Raw genomic sequence first — 18,058 nt, forward strand, 5'->3', positions numbered from 1 at the left:
TGGTCCTTGTAGCTCCCACATGGGCATGTCAAGCTTGGTTCACAACACTTTTGGATCTATTAGTAGTTCCATACGAGAAGCTCCCCAACAACCCAGACCTTCTCACCTAAAATCACAGACCGATCAGGCTTCCAGATCCCAAAACGCTCAACCTTGTGATATGGCTCCTGAAGTCAGAGTTTGGTTACTTAAAGCTACCGCCACAATGCATAGACATTCTAAAAGAGACCCACAAATCCACAACAGACCGTGTTATGCTGGAAAATGGAAACGTTTTGTATGCTACTGTCAACCTAAACATAGTGACCCACTCACAGCTTCAGTCCAAGATATTGTTTATTTGGTACATTTGCAGAAAGCAAACTTAGCATACTTGTCTATTCATCTTAATTCAGCAGTTAAAACGGCTTACCTCCAAAACAGACAACACATCTCTTTATTCAAATCTCCAGTTAATAAATCCTTCATGGAAGGTCTCAAAAGAGTCATTCCACCCAGGGTACCTCCAGCACCATCCTAGAACCCTAATGTTGTTCTTACTAGACTCATGGGTGCACCTTTTGAGCCAATACAAACATGCCCTCTACAATACCTTTTTAATGGAAAGTGGCTTTTTTGGTAGCTATCAATGTTGTTAAGATGTGCAAGTGAACTCCAGGCTCTAACCTTAGACGAACCATACTTCCAAATACACAGAGATGGAGTGGTTCTTAAAACAAACCCTAAGTTCCTTCCAAAAGTAGTTTCACAATTCCATTTCAATTAATCAGTTGAGTTACCAGTCTTATTCCCAAAATCAGACTCTGTTGCAGAAAGAGCTCTTCACACAATAGCTGTTAAAAGGGCACTGATCTATTGTATTGACAAAACCAAACAATTAATTTAGGAAATCTCAACAACTTTTTGTAGAATTTTCCATGCCTCATAAAGGCAACTAATATCAAAAAATGCCATAGCTAGATGAATAATCAAATGTGTTCAACTTGCTATGCTAAAGCCGAACGACAGTTACCTGCTATCCCTAGAGCACACTCCACTAGGAAAAAGGGTGCCTCTATGGCTTTTCTAGGTAACATCCCAACACCAGACATATGTAAAGCTGCTACTTGGTATACACCACATACATTTACTAAACACTATTATGTTGATGTTTTAGCACAACAACAACCCAATGATGGCCAAGCAGTGCTCAGAACATTTTCAAGCAACTACAGGCTAGCCATCCCTTATTCGGGGAGACTGCTTTATAGTCTACGCAAAACATGTGTATCTACAGCCACATGTCATTGAACAGAAAATGTTACTTACCCAGTAGACATCTGTTTGTGGCATGTAGTGCTATAGATTCACACGCGGCCTCCCTCCTCCCCGGACGCCTGTAGCCGTTGTAGTTGCATTGTCATATAGGTATTGTACATATGTAAATACACTGCATCGTCATCTCTTTCTCTTTACTCTCTATACACTCCTTACCTCACCCCCCAGCGGAAAAACAATCTGATAAAGGACTCAATGCCCATGCGCAGTATCACAGAAAGGAGGACTCACTTGATCTTGTGACTCGAAAAGATTATTCGATCAAAAACAACTTGCATCTCTCCGGACCCAACAGTAGATGGCGGACTTATGCAAAGCATGTGAATCTACAGCACTACATGCCACGAACAGATGACTACTGGGTAAGTAACATTTTCTTTTTTCTGTCTCAGAATATTTTAGGATCCATTTACAGTGTGTCATGAGACCTTACTCTCCTTAGAATGGTTTTATCTTCAGCTTTGCCTCCTTTGTCCTCTGCTACCCACGTAAGCCATTAGACGCATCTGTTTTAACTGCCCTGGATTTTTGTAACTTTGGTGTCATTCTCTTTAATACATTTTACTCTATTTTTCTAATTTGCTTTGGGGTTTTTAATGTTTTGCATTTGAACTTATTTATTGTTTTAGTATTCCATAAATACTTCACACATTGCCTCTGATGTGTCTGTCTGCTCTTTGCCATAGCTACTAGGGGGTTAAGCTCAGGGTTATTTAGTAACTTCAATGGTTCTCCTAATGGATTGTGGTCATTACATGATGTGGATACTTACCCCTTCAACTAATACCTCTATTTCTTACAGTGTCTGAATTTCCTATAAGTTGATGGAGTAGGCCAAATATGTTTCAACCTATTTTCTGGAAGTAAAAATGCGTCCATAAGTGCACATGGGCTCTGGAATAGCTTTCTCAGTTGGAGTGACTGGGGATATACAACACAAAGAGGCTATATCTCACATACAAATAGCTGGAATATGGTGGGGCGAGCACATAGTATATTTGTCTTCTTTACACTGTGTAAATGGTTTCGTTTAATTTTGGAATCCATAAACTTATGCTGAACTTAATTATGAAACAAAGAGGACACTTGTTCAGAAGCAATGGTTCCATATTTCAGGAGAAATGTAAGAATAATGAAGGGTGACTGGTTATTAGGAGGTTTTGTGATACATAATTAGGCAGAGGTCGATGGAAAGCCATAGCAAACAAATCTCTCACAAATGGTTATACATGTGCAGATTCCAGTTTTATATCATTTAATTACATACACAAGCTACTGCACTTTAAATATCTTCACTTTCTTGTACGTGTCTCCCCTATACAAAATATTTGTCCAGGCCCCCAGTGGCCGTGTAGTAGATGTGGTTCTAAGAAGGCAGACTTGACACATCTTGCTTGGAATACAGGAATTTTATGAGGAAGTTGTTGGTAAGGTTTAATGTAAAAAGGAACCAATGGTTTTGGTGCAGGTGTTACCCCAAAGATGCCAAAACGCTGACGATAGCTGCTGTGGCTTATTTGAAATATAGCGTTGCATACTGTTGAGGAGAAGGCTAAGCCACAAATTAAAGTGCTAATCCACGCATATGGTCTGTGTCTGAGCCACAAATTACTAGAGCTAGCTAGACGTCATGAACTTGAAGGATATTTGAAGGAAGTGACCTGACATTACGCCCAAGGGACATCTGGGGTGACTTTGTTGCCTACATCCTAAACAAAGACAAACATCGAGAAAATTGGGGGAAGTGGGGAGACAATGGGACCTATTATACTTTAATTCCTTAGAATGGATGACATGCTAGAAGTGGTGAGATTCAGTTATGACGGAGGTAAAAGATGCTTTACGTCTTACTCTATGAGATGATTAGACAAGCGAAATGAAAAATGACTTTATAAACTGTTTTACTTGAATCACTAAAATTGTGTGATGAAGTTTTAAAAAAGCGAGATGGTTGGCCCAACTTTCTTATTGGTTGATGAGAAGACATTACAACAAACTAACAGTTCAGCTAGGCTAGACCAGGCTATCTAGACTAAGGGCCTAATTACAAGTTTTTTTTTTGTTGGGGGTGGGGGGGATTGCTCCATCACAAATGTGACAGATATCCTGTCCTCCGTATTATAAGTTCCATTATATCCTATGGAACTTGTAATATAGCGGACAGGATATCTGTTACATTTGTGATGGAGTAATCCCCTCCGCCAAACTCTGAGGTCCTTAGATATGAAGTAGTTTATCCTATGCATGTGAAATCTGAGTTAAACTACCCACTGCTGGGGATACTGGAACGGAAATTTTGGAAGATATTCTGCCTACTCAAAAAAGCCTTCCTGCAGGCAGCTCTCGATTTTGACAACGGCTACAGATTAATGGTAAATAGATAAAATAGGTCAAGCCAGACAGGCCTCAAATCAAAAGATGAGCAGCCACAACAGACGATCTCATGGGCATGTCAGGAATATGTGAGGGGAAATAGTCAAACCTGAGCCCCCGGGGGCTAAGCAAAGGCAAAAGGGATTTCTGCTATCACTGTACTTCTGGAAACAAGTGCCTAATCCCAAATCTGTAAATTACAGTCCATAAGCAGTGTCTTGATAGGGCTGCCAAAAAAAATAAGGGAAATAATCCTCCCTTTTGAGTGGTAGATTCATCATTGAGATACTATTTTCCTTAAAAAATTGTATCAATCACTATATCATTAGTGATGAACCTCTTAGCTTACATAGGTACAAATTTAACACAAAAAAAAGAAATTCTGGTCCAGGTATGTAAACTGAGAAAAGCAAATTTAGCAAAGATTTCCAGTGTCCCCTTGCACCAAAACTTGCTACAGTGAAAATGGCTTTAAAGGCATTTTCACAGTCAGGACATTTTTAACATTAAACTTTGAAGTTTTAATCCATGTTCCGAATTACAACGATCTCCATATGCTTCCGGCCTTTCTAATTTCCCAGGAGTAATTTGTCATATCCTGTCTTTCTTGTGCTTCTTGTCAGTGGATGGGGGAGGGGCTATGTATTTATTCCAGTTGTAAATATAAATCAAATAGACAGACTAGCATGGAGTCTGCATGGTCTAGAGCAGGATTCTCCAATGAGTAGCTGATGAGTTACTGTTAGCTCTTCATCTTTCTGTAAGTAACTCTACTGTGTGCATCCCAGGCTACAAAACTGGGAGCGTTTGTTTGGTTGAATAAATATATTTATACCAAAGTTGAATGAGTATGTACAAGATGAAAATATGTGTATATTAAGAACTCATAAGCTGATGTTTGAAGAACAATGGCAAAACTTCCCAAATGTATTAAAAGATATTTAAATAATAAATTATCTGGTATTGGGGAGACTTACTCCTAACATTATTACCATTATTACCGTAGTGCCAAGGGTGCTGCAGCTATGGCTACTTTGTATTGCCCATTTAGAGGCATTCATAAATTGACAAAACATTTTTATATTACTGCTGTTAACCCTGCCTGGTGCACTGATGTGCCCATTGCTGACAGTCTTTCATAGGGTGACCACAAATGTAATCTTGTCTGATAAAGTCACTATTGTATCACTAATGATGTTAGTCGCTTGGGGTGATTTTCATTAAACATAAGTAACTTTTATTACAGAGAAGTTTGGAGACTTCTGGTCTAGAGAGCAAGAAATGTTTTAAGTATAAATATACAGACAATCTTAACGTGTAGTCTGCCTTTGTGAAAGTAAGTAAAAAGTCCAGCACATCTCACAAAAAGGCACAAATATATAGGTTTACAGACAGTGAAGCAATATTATAAGGCAAACAGCAAATCCTCATTCATATAAACATGATACATGAAATAAGAAGCATTTAGCAATACCTGCTTTCATGCATAATAATACATAGGAAATGAGAAATAATAATGTGATGTGTGGGAGAAGTAAAAATAATACACAGTGCATGGCTTAGAGCAGCCCTGGAAAAAGGAGCTTGAATATATTTATTTATAATATATAAATAAATACACAGCATATGGCTTCTTTCGAGGAACACATATTAGTACAGTTGAGCTCAGTGAAATAACACTACCACCAAATGAATTATACTCTAACACCTGTACGAAGAATTCAGCTACAGGGGCCACTTTAGTTACAAGATTTGAGAAAAAGTATAAGTCTGCGGACTCTGCATCAGCTTTTTTGCTCAGCGAGGTCACGACTGAGGCCCTCATTATGACTTTGGCGGACGGAAATGCCCGTCCGCCGAAGCCGTGCGGTCAGAAAATCACCAGTGCGGTGACCTGATCTCGAGTGCTATTAAGAGTTTCTTGCTGGGTCAGTGGGCAGAAACTGAGTTTCCTCCCGCCGGCCCAGCGGGAAACAGCCCACAACATTTACGCCGGTTCATAATAGAGCCAGTGGCAATGTTGCAGTGCGTCGGGTGCAGCAGTCCGGTCGCGCTTTTCACAGTCTGCCAAGCAGACAGTGAAAACCGTGACAGGGCTGCCCATAGGGGTCCCTGCACTGCCCATGCCAAGGGCATGGGCAGTGCAGGGGCCCCCATGGAGCCCCCATGTAAAAGCTGGTGGAGAGGGGATTCGTAATACCTAGGGCAGCGCTGCCCTGGCGGATTAAGACTGCCGGCACCGCACAGGCTGTCGGCCCGTAAAAAAGGTGGTGGTGCTGGTGGTCCGACCGTGGTGCTTTCTTCACGGTCGTAATGTGGAGGCCGGACCGCCGTTTTGACGGCGGTCCAACCGCCACTGCGAGTCTGGTGGTCCTAGGACTGCCAGACTCATAATGAGGGGCTGAATATGTAATTCTGGTGGTTGACATGAGGAGATATGGCAATCCCTTTTTGTTTTGCATGGCACTCTTAGACAAAGAGGACTTTCGCTGAACGGCAAAAGAGTAGAAGCTTTAGCATCAGTGGCTGTGAAGATTTCCAACACCAGTGCCCTTCTGATGAGCTTTAACAGACGGTTGTTGCATTGCGTTTCTTTCTTGATGGTTAAGTTACCTTCTGGGTATAAAGAATAATAAGCAATGGCCTTACTTTGAGGGAGACTTTGTCTCATCTGCCTTAACTGATGCCTCCAACAGCAGTTTGACAGGTGGCAAGAAGAGCAGTTTTACATTATTGTGGTTGACTGAAAGCACGTGCTTTTGTCCAGCAATAGCCTTAGGTGAGTGAGATGCCTTTTGATGGCACCTCTCAAACTGGTGGCAAAGGACACTTGCAGTACAGGGCACCACCATTTGGACTTCATTTGGCATCCAGTCGTCCCGAAATGTCTACCTCTGCATTTTAAAGGGGTAGGGTGTGCCCTGATTTGTACGATTGGTAAGAAAGAGTTCACATTCTCATAGAGTTACGGCAGGCCCCCAGCAAACCAACATGAGCTTCATACAAATGTGGAGCCTTCAGGAACAACTGCATGTGCAATGGGAGCGGGTGTAGGTCACTGGGATGTCTCCCAAAGACAGATAGGCTCCACTATGATGGAAGAGCCCATCCATCATCTTTGCAGATCAGAAGATGTATTCGTCAGAGCTGCAAATTTGCCCACCAGAGACTTTTCACTCCGAGGCTGGGATGCTCACCTTCAAGACCTACCCGCTTTCATATATGGCTGCCATTTCCTTATTCATCACATTCTGCAGTCTCGCCGATGCTCCCTTTCTACCTTCTTATATCGTAAGCCCCATCTATCAGCAGATCTCGGGTTGTAGAGGGTTTGCACGGATGACATAAACCATTAGATCCTTCGCCTGCTTTGGGTAGTAGAAAGAGTGATATGCGAGAAACAAAGAGTCAAGGGTCGGTGTTTGGGTTTCGTAGCGGCCAACTGTGTGTCTTTATCTTGGGGTGCTATTGGACTAGAGGGCCGTCCTCCCTGTAATGTGGTGTTTACATTTCTAGGATCAGTGCTGCTGAATACCCACACAAAAAAGGTAACGTAATGCTGCTGCCGATGTGCTTTGCACTGAAAAGACTACAGGTGTAGAAAGTTCAGTAGTTGAAATTAAAAGAAATGTGATTTGCGATCTAAACTTAAGTGAACTGGAATAAAAAGTCTGCACCCACCTCCCTCCACCCTGAACCATTTAGCCCGGACCGGAGTGCAGTAGGTCAGTTATACCTGGAATCATCATGTAGTTCAGTTGCTAGTAAAGCATTAGCTTTGCGGTGCTAAGCCTAATGCAGGACGCGGCCTCCTTCGGGTCAGCTGCGTTGAGAGGGAGGGGTTCTCTGAAGGACAGTGGAAGAGAGACCTTCCCTTTCAATTAATACCTTCCGGTCCCCGCTTGCCTCTCCACATTTCGAGTCTCCAAGAAGACTGAGATTGCGTGTGTTTTGAAAATCAAGAGATGATGGGCCAGATGTAGCAAAGTATTTGCACGTCGCAAACGGCGAAAATCGCCGTTTGCGAGGTGCAAATGCCTCTTTGCTATGCAGAAATGCATATTGCGAGTCGGTACCGACTCGCAATATGCATTTCCGACTCGCAAATAGGAAGGGGTGTTCCCTTCCTATTTGCGAGTCTGAGTGGTATGCAATACCATTTGCGACCACGTACGCGGTCGCAAATGGCATCGCAGTTACCATCCACTTCAAGTGGATGGTAACCCACTCGCAAATTGGAAGGGGTCCCCATGGGACCCCTTCCAGTTTGTGACTGGACCCAAAAATATTTTTTCAGGGCAGGGAGTGGTCCAAGGGACCACTCCCTGCCCTGAAAAAATACCGAAACTAAAGGTTTCGGTTTTTTTTTTTAAGTGCAGCTCGTTTTCCTTTAAGGAAAACGGGCTACACTTTAAAAAAAAAAAAACTGCTTTAATTACAAGCAGTCACGAACATGGAGGTCTGCTGACGTCAGCAGGCCTCCATGTTAGCGAGTGCCTATACTCGCTATGGGGCTGCAATTTGCGACCCACCTCATGAATATTCATGAGGTGGGTCATTGCGACCCCATAGCGAGTTGCAGTCGGTGTCTGAGACACCGTACTGCATACCAATTTGCGAGGTGCAAAGTGCGAGTCGCATGGACTCGCACTTTGCACCTCGCAAATTTTTAATTTGCTACATCTGGCCCGAAGTCACTTGGAAGGTGAGGGAGGTTTCCAAGGCTGGTGATCTCCTTGAAGTCTGTGGGTCGCATTTCACTTGCCTGTAGGGCGCAGAAGAGTTCGAGTAGGTAAGTTCCCCCAGTACTGAGTGAGATGAGAGGCATTGGCTGACAAATGTGTTACTGCAATTGCTAAACTCGCCTTCTATGCTTTTATTCACCATTTAATTCTATATTCTCACTCACGAAACAAGTTTTGCAGCAGAGTATTTTTTTAGTAAAAAAAAGAAGGTAGTTTATCACCCAGAGAAGCAAAGTCCTTGGTGATGACTTACCACATGTAATTCTCCATACAACGGTTTCAGTGCATAGCATATTGCCTTCGTAAGTGTTACTCCCATTTTGATAAATGTCTTTAATTAGGAATTAGATTATTTTCAGTCTTAAATGTTTTTAGAGAAATTCAAGCTTGATCACCTGAATAACATTTTTTGTAGCAGGGAACAGCACTTCTCCTTTTTTTGAGCACTGTAAATACTTTATACCAGTATGAGAAGAATTTTATACTGTGTAAGCCTTCCTGGCTGGAATTTGAACTGAGATTTAAGTTCCTGGAGTTGCAGATTTTAGTAGCAAGCATTTTAATCACTAAAATAGGTAACCAGCACAATCTGTTGCATGCATGGCTGCATAAAAAAGAAAAATCAAAACCAATAGGTCACCACACGGTATTAAGGCAAAGTCTGTTAGGTTTACCAGTGTTTATTTATTTAATACACCTATCACCTATTTTTGAACAGCTCCTTTGTCTCCTACCACAGATTTCACGGTGGTGGAGAATTTCAAAGATACTGTAGAGCTCCCCATTCTGAAATTCATCCACAATGAAATGTGCTTTAATAAATGGTACAGACTCTGTGCCTCTGCATCGGCGAGCAGTGTGTCCTGTCCTTTGCCATTCATCAACACAGCAAGGCACCTATGCACTGTAACACACAATTACAACACTGGGTTCAAAGGGACTCCCTCTAGCCATCGAACGTGGAGTTGTGTTAAGTGCTCCCGCAGTCCCTTGCGATATTTACGGATATTAGCACCTCTCTAACTTGCCACAAGTGGAAACGGGAATAGCCGGGATCTAGTCACGCAGGAACTCCATTTTCTGATGGATACAACTACCTGTGGATTCCTCACCTAATGAATTCTCCCCATGCGTAGCATTCAACAGAAACTTCTCTCTAGCTCTGTACGTAGTTGAACACCCACCACCCTCTTTACAGCTTGATGCAACCGAGTGAGTATCCATTTGACAAAGCTGAACGTTGACAGTTTCTTCACGTTATTTAAGTTCTAAGCAGTGTTTTTCAAACAGGTGCTAATAAGAGATCACAGCGTAACACGTTATTTCTTGAAATGACTTGTAGTTCTTTGATGTCACGACTGCATATTCGAGACATGTTGTGCACTGCCAGGATACGATGTTGGGAGTATTTTTTTCTAGCAACTTTTTAGGTCTCGCCTACACATCACATGCGCTGTGCAGTGAGAAGTTTTACAGTTCAGTGGGTTTACAATCTGCCCACAGCATACCATTTGTTGTTTTTGTTGTCACTCTCATTTGCAATCTTTTGATTGCTTAAATCCCATAGACTTCCCTCCCTTTCTTGTGTTCGCTCCTGCGTGGGGAATGGATAAAGTATGTGTTCTTCCTCATCTTTGTTCTTCTTCATCTTTTTGCTGCACACTTTGTTATTTTATAAGTGTTCCTTTTTTATTTCTGCAAGTGCAATGCGCTTTCCTACTTCTAACACAGGCATACAGCTTCTTATTTATGTTGCCATCACCCTATTTGCCTTGTCTATTTACGCCTTAGTTATTTAGACCCGCAGTTGTACTACTCTATGACACTCCACTCCACTGCTACTTCATTCTGAGTCACTGCACGCCTTGCCACGCAATGCCTCTCTGAAGCACTCTACACCACTCTACTCTGTGCCACTCCATTCTTCCCTATGTCACTCCTGTGCCATGGCACTCCACTCTACACCACTAACTTTTAGCTAGGATAAACAGCAGCCATGCTTCCGTACAACATGGCTAAAAGTAATTGGCAAAGCAAATAGCTCTCACATAGGTGAGGCCTGTTGACTTTGCCAATATTTGTTTTAAAAGTCCTCCTTTGTGGACATTGGGCCTTTCGTTCGGTTTGACGTGCAGCCGATGAACTGTTTACAGTGCCTTTAGTGGACGCATTACTCACCTTAAAGAAGTCAACAACATTTTCACCTGGAGACTCCACATCTGGTAGTTGCATTCACAGAGACACACTTAGAGCACTTATGTTTAATACGGAAACATAGTGCAATGAAAGTCTTCCTTTGTGGGAATACAGTTATCTTGGCAAATGTTTCTATTAATTTATGATGGTATGTGGTGCATTTTAGTTCAGAAAGCCACATTGAATTGCAGAATTTGCCCCAAATCCGCTTCATCTGTATCAGCAGCAAAAACATTCACTTCATGTTTTCTTTTCTTCTTTATAAATTACAATATTCCAGCTGATCAGGTTCCGGCAGTTACTCGAAATGAAGATAAGCTCTGCCCTATTGTTTTTGCTATGAGCTGTATCTTGGTTGGTGCTCAGTTACATTTTTCTTAATGATGCCTGTTGTTTTGTCTTAATCAGTATCATCTTGACTGTACTTCAGCCACTATTTTGACAGTTCATTTCATGTGTTTACTTGTAAGTGAAGCACGTTACAAGGCAGTAAATAACTAAGCCACAGTAACTTTTGCACCCTCATTAATGAAAGCCCTGCAGCTGGAGGGCCATTGTTATTGTCATTTAAGTCCACGTAAGAAATGCAGATGAAATTAAACATGTATAGTGCTGTTAGGAGAATGTGCCCCTTTGTGGCGTATAATGACTGCATTTAAATGTATTATTACAGCATCGTTTTGAAGTAGGTAATGCAACTGATGCATACGTAGTTTTAGCATAGAGCAAAACCATGTGCTGCACTTTTTAAAGACAAAGAATAAAAAGGCTTAGCTGCCCACGTGTAGTTACAACTGTTCTGTTGTACTTCACTGTACAGTATCAGTGTGTCTAGTGTTCATACAGCTGTTGCATACACATAATTACGTTTGTGCTTGCTCTGCTATGTCGTATAAAGGTTATTTTATTAATGTTGAAAGTGTACATTCAGTATATGAGTAGGTGGGAGAAGAATCTGCCGCCGGTTGTGGTCTGGTGGATGCGGGGGACGGTCGCAAGGGCGAGGTTGGCGAGCCGGAGCTGGCATGCCGGGATGTGGAAGTTGAGACGCTCGTTGAGGTAGGCAGGCCCAGCGTCGTGGAGAGCCTTGTGAGCGTGGATCAGGGGTTTGAAGATGATCCTTTTGTTGACAGCGAGCCAGTGGAGGTCTCTGAAGTGGGCTGAGATGTGTTAGTGGTGAGGGAGGTTGAAGATGAGTCGTGCTGAGGCGTTCTGGATGCGCTGAAGTTTCCTCTGGAGCTTGGCCGTTGTTCCTGCGTAGAGAGGGTTGCTGTACTCCAGTCTGCTGCTAACGAGGGCGTGGGTGATCGTTCTTGTGGTTTCAACTGGGACTTTGGATCCTCTCTTCTCCAGGCAGTGGTAACTGCTGCCAGCAGGTTACAACTCAGACAGCCTGGTGCTGGCACATTCTGTGAAGTAAAATGAGTACTCATTCTACGTAGGTTTTCTACAGCTTGTTGGGTCACTGGTCCTCTGACGGTATCTTGTTTAGCTATCTCTGTCTCCAGTGTCTGGGTGCACAGTAATAGATTTAGACCCCTGAAACTTCATGTTTCTCCCAGGCTGCAGTTAGGTGGCTTCCTCCTACTTCAGTTGCTGAGCACATACGAGATATGCCCATCTCTAAAGGAGAGACAGCTAAGGGGGCAGGCCCAAATGTCAGATTATTGTGGCACCACTTCTGTAGTTTTGCAGGTTTGTCTCTTGGCATTTCATTCATTTGACTTTTTCCAGCATTTTTACTTTCAGTTGGCTGTCCTACAGTGAAAACAGGAATGCATGTAAAGTAGTGTATCAGTTCATATATAATGATTAAGATGAAACCACATTATCCTCCTTCCCAGGGTCTTTCACCACAGTGACCATCCAAACCATTCCTCAAATCGATCAGTGCGCTTGTCGTTCTGCACTAGTCTCTGGGTTACTGTCTTCATAAAATTCCTGTAGACCTCCCAAAGTCATGTAGTCTCTATAACGGGTGAACTACGTTCCATGTGTACCCCTATTTTTTATTGCACAAAGGTCAGACCTGCAACTTGGCGCAGAAATATCTTGGTTCAAAGACAAGAATACTTAGCTGTTAAGGCACTCAGGATAACACAGATTTCCTCCTATTAGTGTGCAAATACCACAACCACTAGTAGCTAGTAACCAATGTATTTAAATGATTAAAATCCGACTACAGTGGCTCCACCCAGCTGTCGTCCAGTGCAGAGTGAACGCAAAACCAGCCAATTAAATTACTTTGACAGTTTCTTCCTTAACATTTCTCGTTTTGAGAATATTTTGCACAAACACATCCCCCAGATGTTTAAGGTCCTTCTGTGCTCACACACACAACTCGCACAATAGAGCCCTGTAATTTCACAATTTCGGAACCAGTATATAAAAGCTGACCATAGCACTTTTTGGTCCTACTGTTAAATGTTCTTATAATTACTTCCCATATCCAAAATGTATGTTGGGCCGGTGAACTATGGAAAGTCATACATTTTTTTGGTGAAGTGAGCAGAGAGAGCACTCTTACAGCAACCAATTGATGCAATCCAATGAAAACATGGGGTTAGAAAAAAATGTAATTATCAAAGCAATTGACTGTATTATATAGCTGTCAAGTGACTGAATATTTCTGCAGGTTTGGGATATCCCAGTCATCCCTCATGAGATTGTCAGATGCGAAATTCTCTACGATATATGTTTGACAAAAATCTAAAACAAAAGACTACCAAAAAGTGTCTGATCAGATTTCTCAAGGGTGGTATTTAACCACATTCCTAAGGATAGCCTGAAATCCGTTGTTCAATCACTATTGCTCTGTATGAGTGGTGGGTTCATTGGGCACAGTTGACCACAACGTTTATGCTGGCTCAGCTGGGTGGGTGGGGTTGTTAACTTGCATGCTCGATTTGGGCAAGCTGTGGGCTGGGTCCACGTGTCCTGTGGCTCGTCTCATTCAGTTTCTCAGACTTCTATCAAATAATTTGATGTAGTGTCACGTCAGGCCTTGAAGTCACTGGGCCCGACCTAGCAGCTGCAGTTTGGAGAAAAGTGCTTTCAAAGTGGAGACTGCTGCTCTTGCCCGTCCTGTGTACAAATGAGAAAACTGCATAAACTCATGAATCGAACAGAGAGGTAGACCATTGTCATTCTGAGTACCTAATATTCTTGAGAAGTAATTCAAAGTTTTATTTGGTTAGAAAAACAGTCTTGTGAAATCTAAGAACACTCTAAAAGATGATGTTTTCGATATAGCTTTATGTGTGCCATCTTGAATTTTTAATTTGGCATCCACAGTTATACATTTTTTCTGTCTTGTGTGTATTTGTACCCTGATGAAGTGTGTCGACAATCTCATTCATTCCTTCTTTTAGTGTACTAACTACAATAATTGACGTCAAGCCCCTGTCTGTATCATGGTTAATAATTTAGTTGTCATTCTTCTCTAACAGGGTATTTTTGGCCTTGGTAACGGAACCAGATGACAGAGGAAATGTTGTTGCTCAAGGAGGCGGGAAGGTGAGCAACTTCTCCTCCAAGACATTAATTCATGCTTGTCTTTTCTTGGCAGTTAACTCTAATATTATGTAGCATTTTACTGAACCTTTTAGTTGGTTAGTGTTGAATAAAATAAACGGGTAACACGGAGCCTGTGTGCAGCAGACTTTAATGTTACTGGGGGTATTATTTCTACAAAACATACTATACACTCACCTATAAATCCATTGCACATTGCTCCTACACAGGCATTTTGAATAGACCCAGAATAGCAATTCTAAAGTAACGCAGATCTACCAGAGCATTTAAATATCGGTGCATAAAGCAAGATAAGGACTTCAATATTTTGCTGTCAATGAAGATTCTTGCACTTCATATGTAGTTTCCTTTAATTTCTCAGGCTCTTATCCCATTGGCTTTGGAAAGTACTGCTGTTGGAAAGACAAAGGCAGCTCAGGCTTTGGCAAAGATCATCATCACTTCAAATCCAGAAATTGCTTTTCCAGGAGAACGGGTAAGCACAGTAATGATATTTTAAGAATAGATCGAAGGGAAGAGTGAATGAGTATTTGTTTTATTTCTATTAAATATTGTTACTGCCTTGAGACGCTTAAAAACAAGTAAAAATCTACTGCAACTGGTTAATCGAGTTACATTGTAAACGTTCTGGAGATCCTACATCAAAGCCTTGATGGCTAAATGTACTACAGGGTGCGTGCCTATTTTGTTTGGGTGACATCAGCCTTTTGTATGTTGCAGTAGCAGAATAGGCTTTGTTCTTTTTTCATATGCCCCAGAGAATGAAACATGCTCACGTTCAACATCTGAAAAACAGAGAATATACGGACCTTCAGAAAGGTACTCAACATATTCCTGCTTTGATTCCTATACCTATGGATCTTAAGATTGACATATACAGCTCTTGATTGTACTTTTTAGTGTTTGAGCACTTAAAGTGGGGCACAGAGATATTACAGGATACGTATGTGGATCAACCATGCCATATTAGAAACTGTTAAGTTTATTCATTCATTTAGTGAACTGCTCTGCCTCCTGTAGCTCCACCGGCAAGTAGAGCCCTCGTTCCTCTGAACTCATGACCTCTGCCAGGAGTTGGAGGCCCTCCTCCACCCTCAGGCTTCTGCCTGCGCCTCATCCCTGGTGTCTAGTGGGAGAGCTCTTCTCTTCTACTAGGCTGCCCTCTGCCTCTCTTCTCCTTTTTCCTGCTTTTCCCTTTGTGTGCTTTTTCTTCTGTGTTTTGTCCCTTTTATGCTCCTTTTTCCTTTTACTTCTGCGTTTCCCTCTTTCCTCGTTTCTTTCTCCTCTTACTCTCCCCTCTCTCGCTGTCCCCCACCTTTCCCGCCCCTGCGGCCTCACCCCCCTCCTCTCTCTCTGGCTGCATTCCTGCTGCTGCTGGCCCCGCCCCTTCAGGGACTCCATCTCCGACGTCATCAGCACGCACGCCCTCGCATCCACTGACTACATACTCCTCGAGCCTGAATTTCCACCTTGAGAACACCAACGACAACAACTCCACCACCCTGCTCGACAACCTCACCAACCTTGGCCTCAAGCAGCTAGTCACAACACTCACCCACTCCGTAGGACACCCACTCGACCCCATCTTCTCTGCCCGCAAACACGTCTCCTTCAGCCACACCACCAAACTGACCACTGCTGCATCCACTTTACCTTCGAGAAACCCACAATGCACCAACACCCGCAACGGATTCCCCACCGCAGATGGAACAAGGTCACCGAAGATCAGCTGATCACCACCCTCTCCCGGAACCCACCAATCGACACCACCGACACAGCCGCCCGCAACCTCAGACAATGGATCGAAGACTGTGCCAACACTGTAGCCTCGATCAAGAAACCTTCAAACAGAAGCAACTTCTGGTTCACCGCCAACCTCCAAGAATCCAAGCAAACCTGCTGAAGAATTGAGAAAAAGTGGTGCCAAGAACAGACACCAGACAACCACACAGCCTTCAAGAACGCCATCCGCAGACACCAACAACTCATCCGAACCGCCAAAAGAGCCACCTTCAAAGAACACATCGACAACAACGCACACAGCTATAAGGAGCTCTTCAACATCGTGAAGGAACTCTCCAACCCTTGTTCCAACATCAACAACATCCTGCCATCGCAAGACCTCTGCGACTCCCTAGCCACCTTCTTCTACCGCAAGATTGCAGACATCCAGGACAGTTTCAATACCCAAACCCCCTCACCCCCCTTCCATCAACCACCGACACCACAGACTCACCGCCTCCCAGCCACACCAACCTCCTGCTCTCCTGGACCCACGTCAACAACACCATCAAAATCATGAACACCATCTACTCCAGCTCACCATTCGACCTTTGCCCTCACCACATCTTCAACAAAGCAAGCTCCGTCATCGCACTCCAACTCCGGAAGATCATCAATAACTCCTTCTAGACTGCCACATTCCCGGAGAGCTGGAAACACTCCGAGATCAATGCTTTCCTCAAGAAACCCAGGGCAGACCCAAAGGACCTCAAAAACTTCCGACGCATCTCCCTGCTCCCCTTCCCGGCAAAAGTATTTGAGAAAATTGTCAACAAACAACTGACCCGCTTCCTTGAGGAGAACAACACTCTGCATTTGTCCTCATCCAGATTCCGCAGCAACCACAGCACCGCCCTCATCGCCGCCATCAATGACATCCACACTCCACGCACATGCCTCAACGACGCAGGGATCCACAACAGAGCCCTGGACTGGATCACCTCCTTCCTCACCGGCAGAACCCAGAGAGTCCACCTCCATTCCACTCTGAAGCCTGCAAGATCATCTGCGGTGTACCCCAGGGGTCGTGCCTCAGCCCGACCCTCTTTAACGTGTACATGGCTCCGCTTGCAAACATCATCCAGTCACACAACCTCAACATTGTCTCATATGCCGATGACACCCAGCTAATCCTCTCCCTCACCAAGGACCCTGCCACCGCCAAAACCAGGCTCCACGAAGGAATGAAGGCCATTGCCGAATGGATGAAGAACAGCTGCCTGAAACTGAATTCTGACAAAACTGAGGTCCTCATCTTCGTCTCCACCCCCTCCACCTGGGAAGACTCCTGGTGGCCTGCCACACTGGGAACCACACCAACACCCTCCAACCACGCACGCAACCTGGGGTTCATCCTGGACTTATCGCTATCAATGACCCAGCAAGTCAACGCCGTCTCTTCCTCCTGCTTCAACGCCTTCCACATGCTTTGGAAGATCTACAAATGGATCCCCACTGGAACCAGAAGAACGGTCACCCAAGCCCTCGTAAGCAGCAGACTGGACTACGGCAACGCCCTCTACACAGGAACCGTGGGCAAGCTCCAGAAAAAACTGCAACGCATAAAGAACGTCTTCGCACGCCTCATCCTGGACATCCACAGCCACAGCACAGCCCACCTGAGAAACCTGCACTGGCTCTCCGTCAACAAGAGAATCACTTTCACGCTCCTCATCCAAACTCACAAAGCACTGCACAACACCGGACCAGAATACCTCAACAGACAGCTCTCCTTCTACACCCCGACATCTTCGCACCGCTGACCGTGCCCTTGCCACCATTCAACGCATCCACAAAACGACCAGATCGTTCTCCCACGGGGGTAGATCGTTCTCCCACCTCACCACCAAGATGTGGAACACTCTTCCTATCCACCTGCGACACACACAGGACCTGCTAACCTTCAGGAGACACCTCAGGGCGTGGCTGCTTGAGCAGTAGCAGCATCCTCCCCCCCCCTTCAGCGCCTTGAGACCCTCACGGGTGAGTAGTGCGCTTTACAAATGCTATGATTGATAGATTGAAAGTGTTTGCTATTTTTTCCAGTGAGTATATGGGCATTTGTATGGTGATGTCTATTTATATGTGTTTAGGGAATTTGATTAAAATGT

General features: G+C 43.8%; 1 protein-coding gene across 1 annotated transcript in view; it reads left to right on the forward strand.

The window, feature by feature from the left end:
• Positions 1-18,058, forward strand: part of UNC45A (unc-45 myosin chaperone A) — a 253,863-nt gene that overhangs the window by 139,299 nt on the left and 96,506 nt on the right. Inside the window, exons 15-16 of the mRNA XM_069222647.1 lie at positions 14,081-14,147; positions 14,527-14,640. Of these exons, the coding sequence (XP_069078748.1) occupies positions 14,081-14,147; positions 14,527-14,640 (181 nt within the window). The remainder of the gene's footprint in view (positions 1-14,080; positions 14,148-14,526; positions 14,641-18,058) is intronic.

This window comes from Pleurodeles waltl, chromosome 3_1 (genome assembly GCF_031143425.1).
Source record: "Pleurodeles waltl isolate 20211129_DDA chromosome 3_1, aPleWal1.hap1.20221129, whole genome shotgun sequence".
Lineage (NCBI taxonomy): Eukaryota > Metazoa > Chordata > Amphibia > Caudata > Salamandridae > Pleurodeles > Pleurodeles waltl.